The following is a 22,819-nucleotide window of genomic DNA, read 5'->3' as shown; positions in this document are numbered from 1 at the left end:
ACAGCCACGAGGAGGATCCAGCGCCGGCGCTGCCCGTTGGCTGCCGTCCTTCTCCTGGATTCTGGCATGCTGCTCATGGAGGAGGGAGAGCTGTAAGGAGCAAAACACAGGCTGCAGTTCCTCTTTACTGACCTGATGGTTGCAGAGGTGGTTTAAGAGATTCCCCTTGGATATAAGAGGTTGCCCTTGCTCCTGCTTCGTCACTCTCCTTGTCTTTTCTCCCTGCAGAAGGAGCTCTGAAAACGGTGTGAGGTTTGGGTTATCTTTGCTTTTCCACCCCTCCCTCTCCCTTTCCAACCTCCTGGATCATTTTGGAGCATGGCTGCACAAGTCAGTGACGTGGGTGGCAAGGATATAGGGGAGGAGAAGGAAGAGGGAGGGCACAGGATGCTCCTGAATTGGATCTACCCATGCCAGAATAGTAACGTGAAAGAACTGCCCGAGTTATTCAGCACATCCTGGTGTTCCTGCCTGTGGGGAATCCAGTGCTGCAGTGGAGCCAGACTGGTTGGACTTTAATTCCTGAACTTGTTTGTGTGTGCTGGGGCTGTGGGAGGGCAGCAGTCCCAGGGGTTGTGCTGCATTTTGGGCTGTGCAGCCCTTCACAGCACCAAAACCTCTGTGTGAGTGCCCTGGCATGGTTTGGGACGGGATGGGATGATGCTGCTGGATGAGGTTCCACTTCCCACCTGCTTGCCCTGACCCGTTCACCTCCCATGGGGAGTCCCCGTGCTGTCACTTAACCCACTTCTAGGAAAGAGCCTCGTTAGCACGACTCTGATGAACTTTGCTGTCACCCTGGCTCGCTTCTCCCGCAGTGACAGCAGCTGTTATCCCAGGATGGGCTCCTTTGGCAGGTGGACGGAGAGGGAAGGTGGGGATTTCCTCTGGGGAGCCAAAACGAGCTCCGGGGGGGTTGGAGGGAACCAGGGAACTTTCCACTAGCCCAGCTCCTTGAGGGGAAGCAGGAATCTCTCCACTGGCCCAGCTCCTTGAGAGGAAGCAGGAATCTCTCTCCACTAGCCCAGCTCCTTTCAGGGAAGCAGGAATTTTTCCACTAGCCCGTCTTCTTGCAGAGAGTCAAAGTTGGGTGCTGGAAATATTCACTTTCCCCAACCATTATATCTCATTAAGGCTTACTGGAATTTAAGGCATTTTGTCCCCCTCAGTCTTGTGTCCAGGTCAAATCCTTTGACAAAAAGGACTTAAAAGGTTTCTTTTAATTTTAATTCTTCTGATGAGAATCATCCCATTCTGGGAGTGATCTCAAACACTGACCCCAAACTCTGCAGATCCCTTTGAACTGCTCCTTCCTCCAGGCAGCTCTTCCTGGGTGCAAAAAGAGCGGGTGCTCTGCTCAAAGAAGATTATTTCCTCCTGCCTTATATAAGTTCTAAAATAAGAAAATAAATCCCAACCTTGTCGAGGATGAAACCGTTTTTCCAAACTCAGGAACGATCCCTTTTGAAGCAGCGATTGCTTCCTTAAATTGTCAGGGCTACCTGGAGATGGGAAATCTCTCAGTGACACAAGGGGGGCAGCTCCATCCCGGGCCTTGGGCTGTCATTCCTGTCACAGGGATGTTCTGGGGCTGAGGGAACAGTGCTACAGCAGGAAACACGAGTTTTAATTCTACCTTACAGTGTGTTTCTAATTCTCCACTCCCAAATTTTGGCTTTCTGCTGCTGTTTTCTTGCAGAACTCAGGCACAGATCCTCGGGATGAAGGCTGGGAGTGGTGCCTTGGCTCTGCTGAAGTCTGTGTCAAATCTTATGGTTGTTTTGCTGAGTCAGCCAAAATCCCCTTTGGTTGTTAAAAACCTCTTTCCTTGTGAAATGGCACCACTGGGGACTGAGCTGGCAGGGCTGGGGGTGAGGATGAGCCTTGGACCCTGCCAACAAATCCCTGCACTCCTTGAAAAGAGGCAGAAAGAGGTGGAGGGGGAGTGAGCCCATCCTGGGAACCAGTGGGGCTGCATCCTGTTCCTGGTTTTCCCAGCTTGGAGCTGTTCCTGGGCTGTGTCCTGTGTCTCACCTGCGGGATGGACAGGACAGGACTGACTGAAGGTGTTGTGAAGGTCAGGGCCGGGCCCTTCCCAGCCTAATCCTATCAGGCCAGGTTTTTATCACGTCTGGTGCTCAAACACTGAATATGTAACAAATTTGGGAGGGTTTAGAGCAATTTCTGAGCCTGTTGGTGAGGGAGGAGCTTTCCAGTGATGTGTTCGGAGCCAAAATGGTGCGATATTGTACATTTAATTCCATATATTTGTTTCTGATGCTGTAGATTTGCCTAAGTGCTGCTCAAGGAAGAGTTGATCCGGCTTGGGGGTGCTGGGAACAGTCAGCAGGGGCAGAGCAGGTTGTGTCTGAACAGCCCTGACATCAGCCTTAAAAACTGGTCCCATTTTAGGGGGAACAGGTTGGATTCTGTACCTCGGGTCGCTCTTGAGTGTTGTCAGCACTGGTGGGGTCTGTCCTGTCGCTGTGATTTTGGTCCCTGCAAAGCTTTGGGCAGCAGAATTAATTTGGAGATCAAACTTGTAGTGCAAAGATTCTCTTGAAAGACTCAAACAAATCTTCTGGGCTCAAAATTTAGCTTAGGACTGTGTTTTTCCTTGTTTGAACAAAATCAAGAAGTGTTTTCATGACTATTTAAAATATCCCACCATGTTAACATGTGAGGTTTGTGTCTTGCCTTAATCAGACTGTTCTCATTTTCCATGAGGTTTTGATGTATAAAATATAAACAGCAAAAAGGTGAAATCTGATTATGGCATTTAGGAAAATTTTTCAGTAAGTGACTTTTTCTTGACAGATACATGCTGGGCCTAAGGCCACAAGGTATTACCTAAGCCAGGCTTTTTTTTTTCTTTTAAATTCCTGCATCCCCTTGTTTTAGTCCACAAATAAACCAGATTCTAGCTTTTTTTCTTTTTGAGCATAAGGTCTTTTTCCCTTTTTTTTTCCAGTCTAAGCAACCTCTTGTGTTTTGCCTTTAAATCCCCCTGCAGCAGCTCCTCGAAACCTCCCATTTATCCGACAGCCCCTTTTTTTTTTGGAGGGCAGAGGAGGAAAGGAGTCAATGGGTGAGGAGAGGCAAACAAGGAAACAATTCCAGCGGGATTCCTGCCTGCTTAGCAAAACAGGAGCTACCATTGTCCCGGGGCCCTGCTGGTCAGCAGGGTTTGTCCTGCTGAATGCCGGGGGGGCTTGTGGCTCCTGGGATTTTTCCCTTACTCTTCCAAATAAAAGCAGGGCTGGGGGATGCTCTTGACGGGCCCAAGGTTTTGTGGATTGTTCAGGTTCCCTCGCTGTGTTTGTGGGAATGGCCTCTGGAGCCACACTCTGCTCCTCTTTGGGGGAACCTGTGGGGTTGGAGCTGCCAGGGCAGGGTGGCCGTGAGTCCTGGGGGTGGGGGGGTGTCCTCTTTGGGAGAACCTGAGGGACTGGAGCTGCCTGGGAGTGCTGGGGTGGGGGGTGTCCCCTGGAGGTGTCCCCACATCCCAGCCCTGCCTTCCAGGCTGCTTTCCTTGACCTGCTGTGTTGCAGAATCCCCCGAGGTCCTGTCCAGCAGCCCCTCGAGGATCGGATCTTCACTCCGACCGTCTCCGCTGTGTACAGCACTGTGAGTATCTGCCCAGGCCCCCTCCCTGGGGCTTGGGGAAGCACATCATCTGTCATGTCATGGTCTATTTTATATCAACTGTATTGTCATAGAGTTATTAAAAAAACCTAGTGCAATTAGGAACCATACAACTAAAAAACATACGTTTAAAAAGATGCAACTTCTCTTTGCCTCCTGAAGTAAATGGTGCTGGATAAAGATCCTTTTTGTTGCATGTGAGCAGGGAAGGGAGGGGGCTCAGGAGGGGGGAGCCAGGTGGGGGTCAGGCTCTGCTCCCAGGGAACAAGGGACAGGACAGTGGGAAATGGCCTGAAGTTGTGCCAGGGAATGTTTAGATTGGATATTGAGAAAATTCCTTCATGGAAAGGGTGGTCAAGCACTGGAAGGGGCTGCCCAGGGCAGTGGTGGAGTCCCCACCCCTGGAAGTGTTCAAAAAAAGTTTGAATGTGGCACCTGGGGATGTGATTTGCTGGAAATGGGGATAGTGGCCAAAGGTTGGGCTTGATGATCTTGCAACCTTAATAATTCTGTGATTTTATGAAGACCCTTTTTTGTTGCACATGAGCAGGAAAGGAAGAAATCTTGGGAGGACTTGTGGGTCCATTCCTCTTTCTAAGTGTCTCTAGTTTTATTGAGCAGATGGGAGAGTGGGTTTTCCCAACAGTTTCACTGGAGTGACAATGTTTGGGCCATATATTCCCTCTGTGACTCCATCTCCTTCCTTCCCCCTGCATCTCAAAGACTGACTTGGAGTGTGTTAGTGGCTTCACATTTCCAATACCTTCAGAGCATCAGAGAAATAATCAAGGAAGATTTGTTTCCATGTGAAAGCATTCCATTACACAGAGGAAGAAATTTGTTAATAGTAGATTGAATATCTATAGGTGCCTTTGGCTCACTGTCCTACATGTTTGTTAATGTATAATATTGATTATTGTGGAATTTTAGCTTAGAAACACAGTGATGTTTATTTGTGAACACATGATAGTGTGTTCATTTTATTCATTTCTTTTTTTTCCAATGGCAATAGCTGGAAGCCCAGGGTTATTTATAAGCTTTGCCTAATCAGCACAGCCCTGGGAAAGTTATATTTTGCTTTTCTGGTTGGGATAGTGCAAATATTTTTAATGCCAAAGCAAAAAATGCTTTTAAGCTGCTCTTTTAATTATTTGGAAATCAGGAAGAAAAGCTGTAGATGGGATAAATTCACTGTATTTTATGCAGTAACATAAGCTGCTTATAGAAGACATAAGCTGCTGGGTGAGGTTTTCTCCTCCTCTGTTTGCAGGAGTGACTGGGAATGGGGTTGTCAACTCTGGTTCCATGTGGGGGGTCCTGGGCTGGAACATCTTTAGCCCAGGGAAGCTGTGGCTGCCCCATCCCTGGAGGTGTCCCAGGCCAGGTTGGAGCAGCCTGGGACAGTGGGAGGTGTCCCTGCCCATGGAATGACATGAGCTTTAGGGTCCTGTCCAACCCCAACCATTCCATGATGATAATCTTTGGTCCCTTCCCTTTTTGGGTGCTTGAGATGCCTCTTCTACCAGAGCAGCTGCTGTCAGGAGGTGCCAGGCTGAGCTTTGGGCTCAGGGTGCCAGTGCTGCCAAGTGCCCCTTGGTCCAGGCAGAGACTCAGGTGACACTTTTGGGAGCAGAAGGACTTGGGCTTGGCCATGGATGGTCTGGTGGGCAGCCAGCCCTGGGTTTCCATCCAGGGGAGCTGGAAAGGTTGGGATACAACTCCAGCAAGGGTTTAGGATTTAGAGGTTTGTTGCTGACAGCAGTGAATAACAAACCCAAGCTGCAGGTGGGGTTTGATTTTTTTTGCTCTCTCTGTCCTCAGTATCTGATACATGGATGTATGTGTGGGAAAAAACAACACCAAAGGAACAAATTAGGAAGAAATTCTTCCCTGGGAGGGTGGGCAGGCCCTGGCACAGGGTGCCCAGAGAAGCTGTGGCTGCCCCATCCCTGGAAGTGTCCAAGGCCAGGTTGGACGGGGCTTGGAGCAGCCTGGGCTGGTGGAAGGTGTCCCTGCCCATGGAACAAGATGATCTGTGAGGTCCCTTCCAGCCCAAACCATTCTGGGATTCTGTGAACATAAATGTACAAACAGTTGTAATAAATAATTCAGTTTTTATTGTCCTTTATGTACCCCATACAGCACTTAAAAACCACTTTAAAAATATCTGAATTCCTTTTAAAGAGGGTTATTTTTTTCAACTCTCTCCTCCCAAGATATAATGCAGATGCCTGTGGGGAAAATATGACTGTAAAAATTTAAATTAATGTAAAATAGAAAAGTAACTGTGAAGAATGACCTAAAATAGCTTTTCAGTGTGGAAAAATATCACTCCTTGCTGTGTTACAGGAATAGAAGCCAGGGCTGGGAGCGTCTCAGTTCCAGGCTGTAAGAAAGCACAAGTTTGAGAGAAAATATCATGTTTTGGGGAAAGGAGAGAAATTTCTCAGCTGGATTCCTTTTGGGCTTCCATTTGAAGCCCCAGGCAGTTGGCAGATTTAGAGAAGTCCAGAGAAAAATGAATTGGGATGGAAAAAGCACATGATGGGAGAGCCTTGACAAATTCATTCATGAAAGGTCTTTGTTACACAAGTAAGAGCACCGGGGATTTAAGGTCTGGGTTTGCAACAGATAAATAACTTTTTAGTTGATGATTTTTATATATAGCTTGCCTAGATTTTACAAAAAAACCTAATTGAAGGTGTGGAAGGTCACCATGGAATCACAGAATCATTAAAGTTGGAGGAAAGACCTCCAGGATCATCCAAGTCCAACCTTGGGGTCCATCCTCAGCACCCAGGGCTGCTTCTCGCCTTCCACCGTTTGTTTGCTGGGTGGGATCTCACAGGGATTATGGATCAGCGTTTTCAGAGATGGGTATTTTGAGAGGGTGGTTGGTTTGGGAAGAGCTTTGGGGTCTGAAAGCACCCCGTGGTGACTCCGAGCTGCCTCGGTGTCCCCGTGTGTCGTGCTTGGGATGGGAGGACAAACCATTGGAGGCAGCGGCAACCCCCAGGTGAAACCCCAATTTTTAGTTAGATAAAGATGAAAACTAATTCAGTTCTCCTTCCCATGCCTTTCCACATGCCTTATCAGGAACTTGGTTGCACATTCCAGAGCTGGTTTTTTCCAGAGCTACAAAACTGGGAATGGAAAATCAAGTGGCTTCCAGAATGAGCCCCAGTAATAAAACTAAAGCAGAGGAACAAGTCCTCCTGTAGGGCAGAGACAGGAGCTGAGGAGGAGGCCAAGTGGGATGCAGTTTGAGAACTTGGAGATGCTCAAAATTCCCAACAGAACTTTGGTAGAAACTCTTTCTCAAGGAAATCATAATGGTGTTAAAACCAAACCCACCTAAATTCATCATGTGTCGTCTTTGTTTATTTAATAGTGTCCTGTAGAAAATACTGATATTAAGGAAGTTGTTGGATTGGTTTTTTTTTTTTTAAGTAAATCAATCTAGGGTAGAATTATTTTAAAGCAAATCACAGTTGGAAATAATTATTTCAATGAAATAATCTTGTAATAATTTCCCCTCATCAATAATGGAGACACTCTATCAAAAGAGCTAGATTTGGACATAAGGATTTGGGGTTTGCCCTTTAAGCAGCTTCTTGCCTGGTGTTTCCTAATTCTTTATATTGCAAGAAATTAGGATGGTTACTCGTGTGTCTGCTGTAAGATGCCAGAACTATAGAGTTTAGACGGGGAATAAAAATGAAGTTTTGTTTCTGTTCTAAGTTATTTCAAAGAAATATATTCAAGAGAGTTTTTTGGGTTGGAGTTTTTTGGAAGGATGTTGACTTCTAACAGCAGGGGAACTGCACCCATGGTACCATAAATCCCACAGGCCACCCCTGTGCCCAGAGAAATGGGGCTGATTCCGTTGAAATGAGATTCATGTGAACAAATGACCGGGAGCAGACGCTCCTCAAATCCAGCCTGAGTTGGGAACTGGATGAGAGGAGTAACTGTGGAAATGGACATCCAGTTTTTGCACAAATCCCCTTTTTTGGCAGGTTGTGGTGGAGGTTCCCAGCTCCCTCAGTGACATGCTGTGATCTCAGGTGCTGAAAGTCAGACCAAAAATACTTTGGGATAAGCTGAGGAGCCACACTGGGACCCTGAGCAGCCTGGGCCAGTGGAAGGTGTCCCTGCCCCGGAATGGGATGAGCTTCCAACCCAAACCATCCTGGGCTTCTCTGGTTGACTCCTGGGTGTGAACTGGTTAGAAATGAGTGTTAGTGAGAGGTGCCTGTGTGGGGAGAAGGGTTTGTCACCTGGTCAGGGGCAGCCTTGAGCAGAGTCCCTGGGCCTGGCTGGGCCCAGCGCTCCGTGATTCGCCTTCGTGTCCTTTAAGGGGATCTTCCTGCAGTGAAGAGAATCCTGTAGGGAGGAGATTAGGGAGGATTAGCTGCTCCAGCCACCCTGTGCTTAAAGGAAGGATCTGGGTCAGGAGGCCGGCGCGGTCCCTGCCTGGCTGCAGAGTGTGCAGGAGGGATGCTCAGTTCCTCACCCCATCCCACCCCTGCCACGGCCAGGGACACCTTCCACTAGCCCACGTTGCTCCAAATCCCATCCAACCTGGCCTTGGACACCTCCAGGGATGGGGCAGCTTCTGAAGTACCTGAAATCAGGTACTTGGTAGGGGGAAGAATAATCCCAAACTTGTAAATGGTGCTAAACCCAAAAGATTTAATCTCAAAAAGAAAATCAAGAATTCCAGACTGAGTTTTTATGTCATCTCTCCTGTGTTTACTTCCTTTAAAACACAGGATTAATAAGGCTTCTGGAAAACTAAAGTGAGCCTCTTGGTACTCAGGGAAAACAGAAAGTGATGCCCTAGCAAATTAATATGTCATTTTGTGGATCTGTTTTTAGGAGAACAATTTAATCTATAGATTTAAGGGGGATATTTGCTTCCATAGTAATCTCAGACCATTTAATAAAGGGCAAACCACACCCCAGGGTGTGGTGATGGGAACAGACATCCCAGAAGGGATGAGCTTGGATAGGCTCTCCCTCATGGATTTGTTAACAGTTATCAAATGGACACACAAATGCAGCAAGTTTGTTTTCCTTTATCACCTGTTGTCATTAAAATCAGCATCTTACATTTCATTTTATTTGTAAGTAATTTGTGGTAGGAAGAGGAAGGTGTAGAAACACCTCCTTTGCTGGTGCTGCTGAGGAAGGTTCTCTCTGCTTTTCCTTCTGCTGGAAGGACCACCTGATCTTAGGAGGTCGTGGAAGGTCAGTGGTGGGTTCCCATGGGATGCTGTCCAAGTGTGGTGTTGTTGGTAAGATTTTATAATTGTTCTGCTGCCTTAATTAGGCTTTCAGGCAAATTTTAGTGGTTCCAGACCTGTGCCCATCATGTATCTGCTGCTTCTCTGCTGCACTGCACGGGGATATCTCGGGCACCATCATTCCAAGCAGCTGCACAGTTTTCCTCTCAGTTCAGCTTCCAGATTCCAGACCCAATCAGAACAGCATTCCTTGCTGTCTTTAATTAACCTCCATCTGAGGTTATTTTCCCTATGGAAGTGGTGGAGTCCCCATCCCTGGAAACGTTCAAAAGGTTTGTGGATGTGGCACTTGGGGACATGGGTTAGTGGTGGACCTGGCAGTGCTGGGGGAATCATTGGATTTGGTGATCTTGGAGGGCTTTTCCAACCTAAATGATTCTAATATTCTATTCAGTGATTCTGTTTGTGTGTTGTAATTCCCAAAGAGGACTGTTGATTGCTCACACTGACCTGGGGTGTTATCAGTGCCCCTGTCCCCTCGTCACAGCTCCGTGTGGACACGGGGGCTGTTGGAGCTGAGGATTTTTGGTTGTGGATCAGTGAGCACTGGTGGGTGTAGGGAGGGAAGAGCTGGCAGTGGTCCAAGTCCCCCAGCTATTGCAAAATAACCTCTGTTTTACCTCAAGAAGTGACATTCAGGGAGACATGCTGGTGCTGAGCATGGACACAACCTGCTGATGGGGCCGTTGATAGGAATGATTTCCTTGTATTTTGTGTTTCCTTTGCTTCCTTCTCCCCCTGAACTGCATTATTTGATACCCATCATTCACAGTTGCTGCTGAGCCCAGACTGCTGCACAATTGACATGACAAGTCTCTCAGGGTTGTCACAGGAGTCAGGGAAGAGACTTAGATTTTCTCAGGGTTGGGCTGTGGAAAGTTTCTGATGGTCTGTCAGGCTGACTCTGGTTCTGTGTGCTCACACCTGCCAGCAGAGATCAGCCCAAAGGGAGAGATGATTCATCCCTGGCCAGGGGCAGGATCCCGTTGGGGACAGAGGCTGAGCTGCTCTGCCTGACCCACCCTTTCCTCTGGTGAGCACAGGGCTGCTGTAAATCTTCCCTCAGGGAAGGATCCTGGCCTGTTCCCAAGCCCAGAGCAGTTGCAGGTTGTGGTTCTCGCTGCTGGCGCAGCCCTTGAAGTGGTTCAGGGACTGGAAGGACAGACATCGATACTTGGAGTGCAGTAAAATGGCTCGGGAAAGGCAATTAGTGCTGCACTCTGGGACTTCTGCTCTCGTGCTTTGCTCTCTTGGAGCTTGGGGTGAATAGTCCTTTAGAGGAGCCAGGAATTTCCTTCTTTATCCATCCTGGGGAAATCTGTGCACACCCGTCTGTCTGCAGTGCCAGGGACCTGTGTGGGGCCTGCAGTGCCTGTAGCTCAGGGGGCAGGGTTAGGTAGGACACTGGGAAGAGATTCTTCCCTATGAGGGTGGTGAGGCCCTGGCACAGGGTGCCCAGAGAAGCTGTGGCTGCCCCAGCCCTGGAAGTGTCCAAGGCCAGGTTGGACGGGGCTTGGAGCAGCCTGGGCTGGTGGAAGGTGTCCCTGCCCATGGCAGGGGGTGGGATTGAATGGTCCCTAAAGTCCCTCCCAATCCAAACCATTCCATGGTTAAGTGGTGCTTTTCAGCAGACAAAATACATGAGGAAAGGTCAGTGAGAAGCAAGTGCTGCATTTCTGTGAGTTTTAACCAAATCTGCCAAAATTTAGTTGTGTTGAACTGCTGGGAGGTGCCACCTGATAGTTATGGGATTCTTTTTTTCCTTTGATTCTCCTTTTTTTACTAAAGCAACTCTATAAAATATATTTAAAATAGTTCCATCACAAAGACAGTCCAGGGGAGCGAGTATGTGTGCTGTGAACATATTTTATAATATTTTACTTCATGTAATGTTTTGATGAGTATTTTTTATGGAAGCTGAGAAAGGAGATAAACACACATGCAAGAATTGGCTTTGGTATTTCAGTCTTTTCTCCTGCAGATACCAGGGTCCTGTGCAGTCCTTTCTTTTTCCTTTTTGGAGGAGAATGTGCAAATCTCCCCCTTACTGTGTGTTTTGGGTCACTGGTAGTGTGTGTCCCTTTGCAAATCCCAAGATTTTCAATATGGCTTCTAATGGAGGGACCAGAAGGTCCCAGGCCTGAAGGCAAAGGGATATTTGCAAAGCAGCACCACAGCAGGAAAAATCCAGTTCCTACAACGTTCCCACCAGTGACTCCAGCTGGTGCCCTTATTTTTTGATCCTTCCCCATTTTCCTGAAAATATAATAACTTTGCAGCCTTTCCCTTAAGAGATATGTAGAGATAAATATATATATATATATACATTTATGAAGGTGCTGCTCGCTGCTTTCTTATGAAGATTTCAGTGTCTCTGCAGACCTGGTTACTAATGTTCTGTTTTACTAACAGTTTATCTCCACACAGGTAACACAAGTAGCAAGACAACCGGGTCCTCCTGCCCCATCCCCTTACACTGCACATGAAATAAATAAGGGACACCCAAATCTTGCTGCAACGCCACCGGGACATGCCTCGTCCCCTGGGCTCTCACAGGTAAGACCTGGCGTTGGAGCAGAGCATTCCCAGCCTCCCTCTTCTCCTCTTGTCCCATTCTCAGCTTCTCTGCTCAAAAAATTGAGTTGTGTTGTCCGTGACCACTGTGGAAATTAAGTGAAGAAAGGGTGTGCACTCAGACAGCACTTAGATTAGCACACTAATACCATAAATCAGTAATTAAATACAAGTTTATCAGACATTAGTTCCTCGTTGAGTTTGTAACAGAAACTAAAAGCAACTTGGAAAACGATGGGAAGTACTCATTGATGAGGAATATGCTTTGCTGCTGGATCAGGCACGGCCTGACTTCCAGGTTAAACTGCCCCATGTCCTCTGTCAGGGATTTTCCATGGTGAGTGTTTTGTTCAGGATGCTGCAGTTCTGTAATTCTAAGAAATGGGTCAGGAAAATGAGTTGGACAAATGAATACTCATGAAAGAGATGAGATAAAGGGCTGGTTACAGAAAAAGTCCAGAGGAGATAAATGGGAGTTATAATAAGAATGGAGAAATAGAGGTTAGTGAGATATGTGGAATGAATTGGTCTCTTTGTAGTCTTTATTAGATAAATATTCTGCAGGGCTAGAGTGAGAGTGGAGAAGCTTATCTGAAAAAGGAGGGGGCAAAGGAGGCAGGGAATGGGGCGAGAAAGGGGGGCGAGAAAAGATACTGGGATGGGGGAGTAGGGTGCATAAAGAATGAGGTGTGAGATAGAGGAAAGCCTGGTGTTCCCTGTGCTCCTGGGGAATTTATACCTGTTGGAATCAAGTAGGAAGATGTGAGTGGGTCTGCTGTGAGGGGAGTGGGTTTGTTCTGAGCAGGGGGAGGCAGGATGGCACCGAGGGGAGGGCTGGGAATGGTGGGAGAGCCCCGAGCTGGGAGAAGGGAAGCTCCTGAGTCCTGCCAGCCTCTTCAATCCCTCTAGACCAGGAGATTCCTGAAAACAAATAAGGTCCTGGAAGGAACACTTCACCTGAGTGCTGCTCATCCTGGATAAAAAGTGGTGGGAAAAGTGGAAACTTGTGATTGTGTTTGGGACTGCTCATCCTTTGTGGGGTGGAGAATCTGAGGCTGAAGTATCTCCTCAGGATCATACGTAGCTTGCAGGCATTAGTCAGCAGTGCTGGAGCTGTTCCGTGCACTCTTCCTGCATGGTTTTGGAAGTAAAGGCTGTGGATCGAGCACTAGGCCTCATGGAGCAGGGAGGACACAGAGCAAACCCTCAGGTGGTGCCTGGCTTGTGTCATGGATCAAGACATTCCTTCCTGGTAAACTTCAGCCACACAGGGAAGCTCATCATGCGGGAGATAAGAGGGGAAGAAAGAGAACATTTCAGGCAGCCTCTTTAAAAACTGTTCTAATCAAGGGGTTTCTTTTCTTCCCTGAATATTTTCCCGTTGAGTCAGTGCTTACACAGAGAGTGGGCTCGGTGCCAAACCCACTCCAGCTCCTTTCCTGTTCTGCTGCCTCTTGCTGCCTTGGGAGTGAGTGTCAGATTGTGTCACTGCCGTGCTGCTTGGAGGGACCTGGGAGCCTCCAGGGCTCCAGGAGGATGTTTGTGCTCCCAGTGTTTGGGAACAGCCTTCACGTGCTTGGGGAGAGGGAGGAAAAGCAAGAGCCAGGGTTATAAGCCGGGTGAACATTGGGCATTGTGCCCCTTGGGGGCCAGAGGGCACTGAGGTCTGGGGAGCTTTTCCCCAGGTGATTCCTTCAAAGGTGAGACTCAGTAGCAAAGCAGCCAAAAGGATGGTTCCTGTTCATTCCCAGCACTTCTGAGCAGGTGTTGGCACCTCAGGTGACCCTCTCCCTTGGAGCTGGAGGTGGTGGTGAAGGTTGGATGATGATGCCAGGCTGGACAGGGCTTGGAGCAGCCTGATCTGATGGAAGGTGTCCCTGCCCATGGCAGGGGGTGGAACAAGGTGACCTTTGAGGTCCCTTCCATGAAGAACCAAAATGGAAGTGCTTACACTTGGGACACTCCCACCAGTAAGGCTTGAAAGGGCATCAAGCCTCTCAGCATGAGCACTTCCAGGATAACCTGTCCCCAGGGAGGGTTTGCTCTACCCCTGAACTATTAGAGGTTTAGCTGAACCTGAGTTTTGAATATTCTTACGTGTATCTCACTTTGCCCCCTGTCAGGGACTGGGTTTCCAGGTTGTGTAAGAAATCCCCCAGTTAAGTGGAGGTTTGGATGAAAGTTTCACCTGTTCATTGCATCGTGATTTGTCTCCTGTGGGTTTCAGGGAATGCCCTTGTGCTTGTGTTAAAAAAGGTGGTGAGTGGAAGTTTCCTTTTTCCAGACCACTTGTAGTTTTGTAAACTTTCATCATGATTTCATTTATTTGCTCTCTTTTAGATAAACAATCAAAATCCTTTAAATCTCTCATCACTTGAAAGTTTTTCTGTGCTGTAATTGTTCTTTTTGTCTGACTGTTGGACCCCTTAAATCCTGCTGTTTCCCTTTCGAGATAGAGATCCAAGCTGACATGGGATTTGGATGAATGTACTGTTATTAATTCCTTTAACAGCAATAAACCACTTCACAAATAACTGTATTTTACCCACCCACACTGTGTGGATGGTTGAGCACTGAACAAAGGTCCAGTCCTGCCTAATGTAGGAGTGTTTGTGCATAAAAGATAAGGGCAAGACCACTTCATTTGAATTAGAGTGTGATTAAGGGTCATTGATTTCTCCATCAGACCCCTGAGTTAATAAATACTCATGAAAGTGAGTCTTTCCGAGGCAGGGACTGCTCTGGAGGCAGTAGGAAATGAAAATATTGATGGATGATTTTAGGCTTTGGATATCATTTGGTACTAAAACTAATTCTGCCAGTGATAGAATTTGTGTCACTTGGTTGTGTGGTCACAGATGACTGTGAGTGCTGAGCTCAGTCCGGGCTCAGCTCAGAGGTCAGTCCTTGCTGTCCCCTGGTCAGGATCTCATCATCTCCTGGGGCTCAGTTTCTTGAAGTGGGGATCTCACAGAATCATGGAATATCCTGAGCTGGAAGGGACCCACAGGGGTCATCCAGTCCAACCCCTGGCTCTGCACAGACACCCCAACAATCCCACCCTGTCCCTCAGAGCATTGTCCAAACCCTCCTGGAGCTCTGGCAGCCTTGGGGCTGTGACACTGCCCTGGGGAGGCTGGTCAGTGCCAACAACCCTCTGGGGGAAGAACCTTTCCCTGAGATCCAGCCTGACCCTGCCCTGGCACAGCTCCAGCCGTTCCCTGGGTCCTGTCCCTGGGCACAGCAGACATCAGGGCTGCCCCTCATGAGGAAGCTGTGAGGTCTCCCCTCAGCCTCCTTTTCTCCAGGCTGAACAAGCCAAGTGCCCTCAGCTCCTCGAATGGCCCTGAGAGGGCCCTTTCCCCTCCCCCTGTGCAGAATCCATGCTCTGAAGGAGCACGGAGGGTCAACAAGTGCTGCAGTTCCACAAGTGCCCCCTGTCTGCCCTGGCTGCTCCAGAGCTGCCTGTCCCAGCACTCTGGGTGATGGGGGTGAGGTGACAGCTTGAATTCTAGGAAGTGATAAAAGGAACTGCTGTCCCTCAGCAGAGCTGGAGCTCTTCGTGGCTCTGCAGGGTTGTGTGTGATGAGACAATGACATTGTGCTCTGTAAGGGAGAATTTGGGATCAGGGATGTAAGGCAGATTTAGTCCCTCCTGTGGGAAGTCAGGTGCCAAGTGTATGTTGTACCTGTGTTGGCTTTCCTTCAGCTTTATTTAAATGAGCAGAAGCAGCTGTTCTGCAGTGCTGTGGCTTGGTGACTCTCTCACTTGCTCCTCTGCCTTTTCCATGTGATGGAGCCAAAACAAGAGCAAGGCTCGCTGTCCCACTTCCTCCCAGGGCTTTCCTGACAACCAGCCTCTGGCACTTTGCTGCCCTTCAGAATTGGTTTGTGCAGCACAACGAGGAGAGCTGGGCAGTGATGTGGAACAGTCCCACACCCCCAGCGCCGCAGCAAGAGACAGCCTTTGCTTCCCAAATTCCAGGGCCTTGAAATCATCGTGCAGCTCTCAGGAATGTGCTGAACTGCGCGGGGGAATGCGCAGCACATGCTGCTGCAGTGATGTTATGGCCAGATGTGGCCCCAAGTACATAAAATTCTGTGTTCCTGTTGGGTTTTGTGTGAATATTCCAAGAGGGAGAGGAGGAACACGGCCCCTCTGCCTCCTCTCCTGGCTTGAGGCTGCACAAGGGGATGGTTGGACGCAGTTTGCTTTCTCAGTGTGCAGAGGAAAGGAGAAGCTGTTGAAAAAGGAGCTGAGAAGTTCCTCCTCGGGTATGGCTCCCAGAGCAGGTTCTCCAGAGCTCAGGTAGGGCCTGGGTTGGCAGCCTGCCGGGCACCACTTGCCTGAGCTCTCTCATCCCATGATGGATGTGGGAGAGTCCAGAGCAGGCAGAGAACATTCCCAGAGCCACTAACACAGAGCAGCTGAAATGCTGTCAGTCTGCCCCTCTCTGGCTGTACCTCCCAGTAAATGATGGGGCAGCTGTGGTGGGATGGGAATAACAGGAAAACCCTTCCAGAGCAGCCAGGCTGGGGCTTGGGAGGAGCAGCAGGACAGAGTTTCCCTCTGTCCATGGAGTGATCAGAGGAGGAGAGGGCTCCTTCAGCTGTGCCATGAACAGAGGCAACATGTGGAGCTTAGGGCACGAGGAGAAGACAATTTGAACCTGGGAATGTTGTGATGGATCCCGAGGAACAAGTGCAGTGGGTTCTGGCGCACGAGGGGAATGGTTTGGAAAAGACTCTTGGCTTTCTCTGCCTCGGCTTAAAAACTGCGGCTCTGACGTGTGTGCTGAGGGATTCTCTTAGTCCAGGCCCATGGTTTGGAAGCACCAACCGACCAGGCTTGGAACAAATTGCCAGGAATTTCCTCAGTAATCAGGGAAAGCTGCAGCTCTCGTTAGGAACACGCTGTGCACTGAGCAGAGCTCAGCCTGCCCACGGCTGGGCTGGAATGTGGAGCACCGGGGAGCAGAGGACCTCTTGGCATCTGTAGAGACCTTCTGAAGCTGTTGGAGTTATGGACGTCCCTCGTCCACTCCTAAAAATGTCGAGATACACCCGAGCAAACAAAAGGGCAGGAGGGCTGAACCCGCTGGCTCTCGGTGTTCGGAGACCTTGAATTTTAGGTGGCTGATTTAAATCCAGAACAGATTGTACCAGCTGAAACTTGTTACCATCTGGTTCTGTGCCTGAAGTGAAGAGAGTTTTGTGGTCTCATTCTGGTCCTCAGAAATGTCACCATCGTTAAATTAGCGTTTGTAATGGCAGGGAGACATTCCTTAGTACCTTAAGGTCTGGGAATGTGTGCCAGGAGCATGTCTGCCTGCCATCTGTGGCATGTTTATAGGCAATCCCCAAGCCCCCCTTTTATTATCTTGGATCCTTTCTATGGGAGCTGGAATAATCCTGTTATAACCATGGTGTTTATTCAGTGCCTCCATCACCCGTGGCCCCAATGTGAGATGCTTTTAATGAAGTGACGTTTATTAAGGGATTGGAGTGGAAGGAGGGATGTAATTTAATTGTAACCTCGCCCCTTGTGCCCTGTGGAAAGTCAGGTGTCCTGGGAAGTGTGAGTGTTACTCCTGGTTCTCTCCTCATGTTGGAGGCAGCTACCTTCAGGGTCTGGTTGCTACACATTACACTCATCTTCCCCCAAATTCTGGGGACCAGTGACAGCACCTAAGGGAGTGGCTGGAGCTGTTACAGAGGAGATTTAGTCTGGATATTAGGAAAAGGTCCTTCCCCCAGAGGGTGGTTGGCACTGACCAGGCTCCCCAGGGCAGTGGGCACAGCCCCAAGGCTGCCAGAGCTCCAGGAGGGTTTGGACAATAGGGTGGGATTGTTGGGATGTCTGTGCAGGGCCAGGAGTGGGACTTGATGATTCTTGTGGGTCGCTCCAACTCAGAGTATTCCATGATTCCCCATTATTTGGTCCACACATGCTTTGCTAGGAAGAAGAAATGTGGAGCACAAGGGACTCCTGATTTTACCATCTCACTCCTGCAAACACCCTGTCCATCATTTCTGTGTCCAAGAGCATCCTTGTGCACACCTTGGTCGGAGTCAGTCTCTAAACTTTTCAGGGAACTCTTCCCCCATGGAGCTTCTCCACCCAGGAAGCTCCTTGTTTTGGGGACAGTGCCATTAGAGCAGATTTCCTGCCACTTTAAACCACCTGGAGTCCTGTGACTTGTGGGCTTGTCAGGCAGGATGCTTGTTAGTGATGTGGACACAGAACAAAAGATGAAACTCTCCTTGGATAAGTGGAGAAGTTGGTGCTGGACCAGCCATGTGAGAAAGTTGCCTGTTCTGCTTCTCCAAACAGCACATTCCAGTTCTTTGGGTCTTCTGTCCATTCTAGATAATGAGGATAAAGAAAATTTAAGCAACTCAATTATTGATAGTGCTTTGAGGGCAAGAGACCTGCCTAAAAAAACAGATTAATATGCACTAATGGATTTTTTCTGAGCAGTCAAGAGTTTGACCTCTTGTCCTTCCCACTTTGTTCCTTGTGCTTCCTTCTGCACATCCAGGTCAGGCTTCATCCCAGCACATTTCCAATGCCTTTTGCTAATTCTGAGCTTGCAGGATCTGTGACTGCAGGTGGAGATTTGAAACTGTGAGTTATTTAATAGCTGATAAATCCAGAAGTGTAATCTGCTTTTGGCCTTTGTGTTCAAGACCTGCTGGAAGTGCAGCTGAACCCTCTGGTTTGTAATAGGATTAGGAGGGGTTTGATTGGGTTAATAATGCTGGGAATATTTCCTCCTAGAATGTATTTCATTATTTTTGATTCATTACTGTGCTTTTTACCTCATTAGGTTAAAGCTGGGCTGGAAATGTTGAGCATGTCTGTGTCTTGGTGCCTTCAGGGTGCTTTTGTGTAGGGATGCTTGGCTTGGTGGGTGTCTTCTAGTCTGGGGGAGCAGCTGGGTGTAAGAGCTGCAGGAGGAGAGAGTGGGGAAGGCATAATGTGGCTTCAAATGCCAATTAACACTATTAATTTTAATAATTATCTAACCCTGGAAGCAGTTAGATTTCATAAGGCACAAGGTAGGAGAGATGAATGAATTAGTTTTAATATTTATGCACTTAAGAAGGACTAGAAACAGCCTTCAGGTCTTTTTTTTTTCCAACAAGAAAAGGAAAGAATGAAAAATCCATTCCAATTTTATCAGGTACACGTGCAAAGGGAAGATTGCAGCACAAATCCTGAGTGTAGTCAGGACTAGGTCTGCCTTTAGACCCACCCCTCATGCTGCTGGTTTGCAGGGATTCACAGAATCATCTCATGGAATCCCAGGATGGTTTGGGTTGGGAGGGACCTTAAAGCCCATCCAGTGCCACCCTGTGCCATGGGCAGGGACACCTTCCACCCTCCCAGGTTGCTCCAACCTGGCCTTGGACACTCCCAGGGCTGGGGCAGCCACAGCTTCTCTGGGCAACCTGTGCCAGGGCCTCCCCACCCTCCCAGGGAGGGATTTCTTCCCAATATCCCATCCAACCCTACCCTCTGGCAGTGGGAAGCCATTCCCCTTGTCCTGCCACTCCAGGCCCTTGTAGGAAATTCCTGCTCTGAGAGGTGTGTTTGATCCTTCTCCAAGTGCTCTGCTGTGCCCAGTGGGCAGAGATGTGTTTTTCTGCAGCTGCTTGAGCTTTTCCTCCCAGGGGTGACTGTGGCCTGGCTCAGAGTGTTCCCTGGCCCCTCACCCTGGTGCAAATGGAGGGATTTGGAATGGGAAAGCTCCCTGTGGGTGTCTTGGCCACACAGCCCATCCTGGCCGGGTGCGAGCGGAAACGGCCTTATTTGGCTTGTGAGATTATTGTGAATCAAAAGCAGTTTTAAACTTGCCAGTAGCTTTTTTTCAGGGGAGGGAGTGAAATACCTTTTTTAATAGAAAATCAAATTTCTCTGTAGCTGTTTTAAAATTCCGCAGATCCCTTCCTTCAGGACTTTTCCAGGTGTGTTTTCTGTTCTCGCAGCCACGTGCTCTGGGCTTTATTTTGTTGCTTTTCAGACTTTGCCACTTGTTGAACCACAGTTTTATTCATAATATAAGAAGACAAAACAATACGAGGCAACTTGCCATTTTCTTACATTTAATAATTCCAGTTCTGGAATCCCTTCTGTAATAATACCTTCTGTTCCCTGCGATTTAATGGCTGTTTTCTTGCATGCTCCAGAAAACAGGCAGTTTTTTAAACAAACACCATGTGTTCCATAAAGCACCAGAGTCAGCACAAAAGTCAGGGCTTTACTCAGCCTGCATTTTGTAAACACAGAGGGCATAAAATATACCCAGCAGCCAGATAGAGTGGGGAGATGGAGCCCTGGAATTACTGGATTCCACCATTCGCTGTTGTGTCAGGCTGGGAACTGAGGAATAACCTCTGGAGCCATTTCTACCTGTAGGAGAAAGGGCCACATTCCAGAGGTGAGGGTTTGAATCCATAACCAGCCTGGTTCTCCTGCCAGCTGAGCTCTCACTGTGCTGCTTTCCATGGAAACGACAAAGATTCCGGAGCAGTAATTCCAATTTTGGCTCCCTGTAGCCTGGAAGGACTGTGCCCATGATCTCCACAGACCCCTCTTTACAGAGCTGTTAGAAACCAATAATTTATTCAGTTGCTTTAAATTTGTGCAAATCCAGACACTTTATACACAGGGTATTTCTGGGTTTCAGTGTAATTTGATAAATCTTGAATATTTTATCTGATTGCTTCCCTGGACTCAGACAGGCGAAGGTTGGAAGAGACTTGGAGATCAGGTCCAAGTCAGGGTCAGCTGGAGCAGGGAACTCTGGGCCACATCCCCATGGGTTCTGAATATTTCCAAGGATGGAAACATCCTCAGAGATAGAAGATGGCAAATTTTTGGAGCTTTTCATTGCGTTTCGGGGAAAAATAGGAGGAAAACTGCAAACCTGCTGATGCTCTGGAGGAGGGTCTGGGCTGACTGAGGTGGTGTTCCTGAGCACAAGTGATTGTCCTCAAAGTTCATGCTTTTGTTAAAATGGGACAGAATTTTATAGGAGAAGCAAAAGGTGCTCTGTGAACTGCAGGGTGTCTCTGCTGATGTTCCCAGCAGTGGAGGGGTTGGAATTCTGCCCCCAGCACACACAGGCACACCTACACGCCTTACTTTTGAGTATCTTTATTGTAGAAAATACCAATTTCCCTAATTAGGTGGTGGTCATTAGCAGCCCACCCCAGGCTGTGAGCCAGGTGCTGCAGCCAGGCAGGGCCTGGCAGTTCAGCCTGGGAAAGGAGCCAAATAAACCCCCGGCAGCAGTTCCAGATGTTACGGGGTCATTTACAGGGACCTTCCCTGTGGCCTCGCGCCTTCGTCAGCACCAGTTCCAAACCCAGGCAGGTTCTGTGCTGATGGATTTAATAAAGAGGTGGCTCTGGGAGGGCAGAGCCACTGGCAGGACATCTGTTCACCCCCATGGCTCAAAATCCCACTGGTTTCAGTATTCCAGCCTGGATCCTCCGCTGACCACGTCGCTGGGTCTGGAGCTGGGCGTGGGCTGATCAGCTGGAGCGACTGACCTGGGAAGCAGGAGGGTTGTTCTTTCCTCCCCAGGCTGGGTGTCCTGTTTGCCTTTGCTCTGTGGTGAGGGATGGACACATCCAGGATTGCTGCTGAGAAAAGCACACCATCGTGGAATGGTTTGGGTTAGAGAGACCTTAAAGCTCATCCATCCTGAGTGTAGTCAGGACTAGGGCTGCCTTTAGAGCCACCCTTCATGTTGCTGGTTTGCAGGGGATTCACAGAATCAAATAATGGAATCCCAGGATGGTTTGGATTGGGAGGGACCTTAAAGCCCATCCAGTGCCACCTCCTGCCATGGGCAGGGACACCTTCCACTAGCCCAGGTTGCTCCAAGCCCCGTCCAACCTGGCCTTGGACACTTCCAGGGATGGGGCATCCTCTGGGAAATCCATTCCAGGGCCTCCCCACCCTCACAAGGAAGGATTTCTTCCCAATTTCCCATGTAACCCTGCCCTCTGGCAGTGGGAAGCCATTCCCTCTTGTCCTGTCCCTCCATCCCTTGTCCCCAGTCCCTCTCCAGCTCTCCTGGAGCCCCTTTAGGCCCTGGAAGGGGCTTTCAGGTCTCCCTGGAGCCTTCTCTTCTCCAGGTGAAGCTCCCCAACTCTACCAGCCTGGCTCCACAGCAGAGGGGCTCCAGCCCTGGAGCATCTCCATGGCCTCCTCTGGACTCTCCAGCAGGTCAGGAACGGGCATCTCGTGTCTGTGTTGCACAAACTGTCCAGGGAAGAGCAGACCAGCTTTCCTTCACCACCTGCCCTTGGTGACAGTCTGATTATCCATGTTAAAGAAGGAAAAATACCTGTAGCTCTGTGGTTGTTCCTTGGGACTCAGTTTCCCTGTTCTTTCTGTTCTGCCTGCTCAGATGGGTGACATTAAATCACACAAAGCCGTAAAAAAGGTTGTTACCACTTTCTCAGGGCAGGTAATGACACAGGTGATGTACCCCAGGACAAAGTGCTGCAGAGGATGAAGGGTAGAGAGAAGTAATTCCTCCTGGGTCAGGATATTTGTATCCTTTTAAAGGCTGAGTTTAATCATAGAATCCCAGAATGGTTTGGGTTGGGAGGGGCCTTAAAGCTCATCTTGTGGCAGGAGCACCTGCCACTGAAATGTTCATATTTACCAACACAGGGAGTTCTCCTGAAGGCTGAGCTTATGGAAAAAGAGGGAATTAAACCAGTGTCCTTGTGAGAAGAAGGGCAGTGGTGATGCCAGCTGCTTCTTCTCTGCTTGTTTTACTTGTCTTCAATTTGTGTGAATCTCAAAAATCAGACAAGACACCTGGAGCTGACCTGGCATTTGAAAAGAATAGCTTTAGAAAAAAACCTACATATTTAAATAAACTCACTGAACAATCACAGTTCCTGTTTACTCTTTGCTTCCACCCAAATCCAAACCTGGGAGTTTCCCAGTAAATCCCATGTGCAGAGACTTTGTCCCATGTCCCACCCTGGTCCCATCCCAGCCCCTCCATCAGGACACCACAGGTGTTTGGAACTGTGTTAAAGTGAAAACTCTACATCTGCACAACCTGTCCAGTGTCAGAGAACAGCTCTGGTCCTTTCATCACTGATTTTAATGGGACTTGGAATATTCCAAGTACTATATAAAATGTTTCCCACGTCCTGATGCACCTCCAGGGGAGCAGCACTGGCCTAGAGAGGCAAAAAAGTAAAAAACCCACATATTTTAATTTTACAGCAGGGAAGACAAGCTGATTTCAGTG

At 48.6% G+C, this 22,819-nt stretch overlaps 1 protein-coding gene across 7 annotated transcripts in view; it reads left to right on the top strand.

Annotated features, from left to right (window-relative positions):
• Positions 1 to 22,819, top strand: part of EIF4G3 (eukaryotic translation initiation factor 4 gamma 3) — a 143,312-nt gene that overhangs the window by 37,356 nt on the left and 83,137 nt on the right. For 4 of the 7 annotated variants that reach the window (XM_051771523.1, XM_051771521.1, XM_051771520.1 and 1 more), the window contains exons 2-3: positions 3,552 to 3,627; positions 11,367 to 11,510. In XM_051771523.1, coding sequence (XP_051627483.1) covers positions 3,552 to 3,627; positions 11,367 to 11,510 — 220 coding nt within the window. The remainder of the gene's footprint in view (positions 1 to 3,551; positions 3,628 to 11,366; positions 11,511 to 22,819) is intronic. The other 3 variants (XM_051771526.1, XM_051771522.1, XM_051771525.1) reach the window with 2 other exon arrangements.

The sequence above is a fragment of the Manacus candei genome, unplaced genomic scaffold (assembly GCF_025592945.1).
Source record: "Manacus candei isolate 608988 ecotype Guabito, Panama unplaced genomic scaffold, ASM2559294v1 h1tg000136l, whole genome shotgun sequence".
NCBI classification, from domain to species: domain Eukaryota; kingdom Metazoa; phylum Chordata; class Aves; order Passeriformes; family Pipridae; genus Manacus; species Manacus candei.
This window is presented reverse-complemented; position numbering and strand designations above follow the sequence as displayed.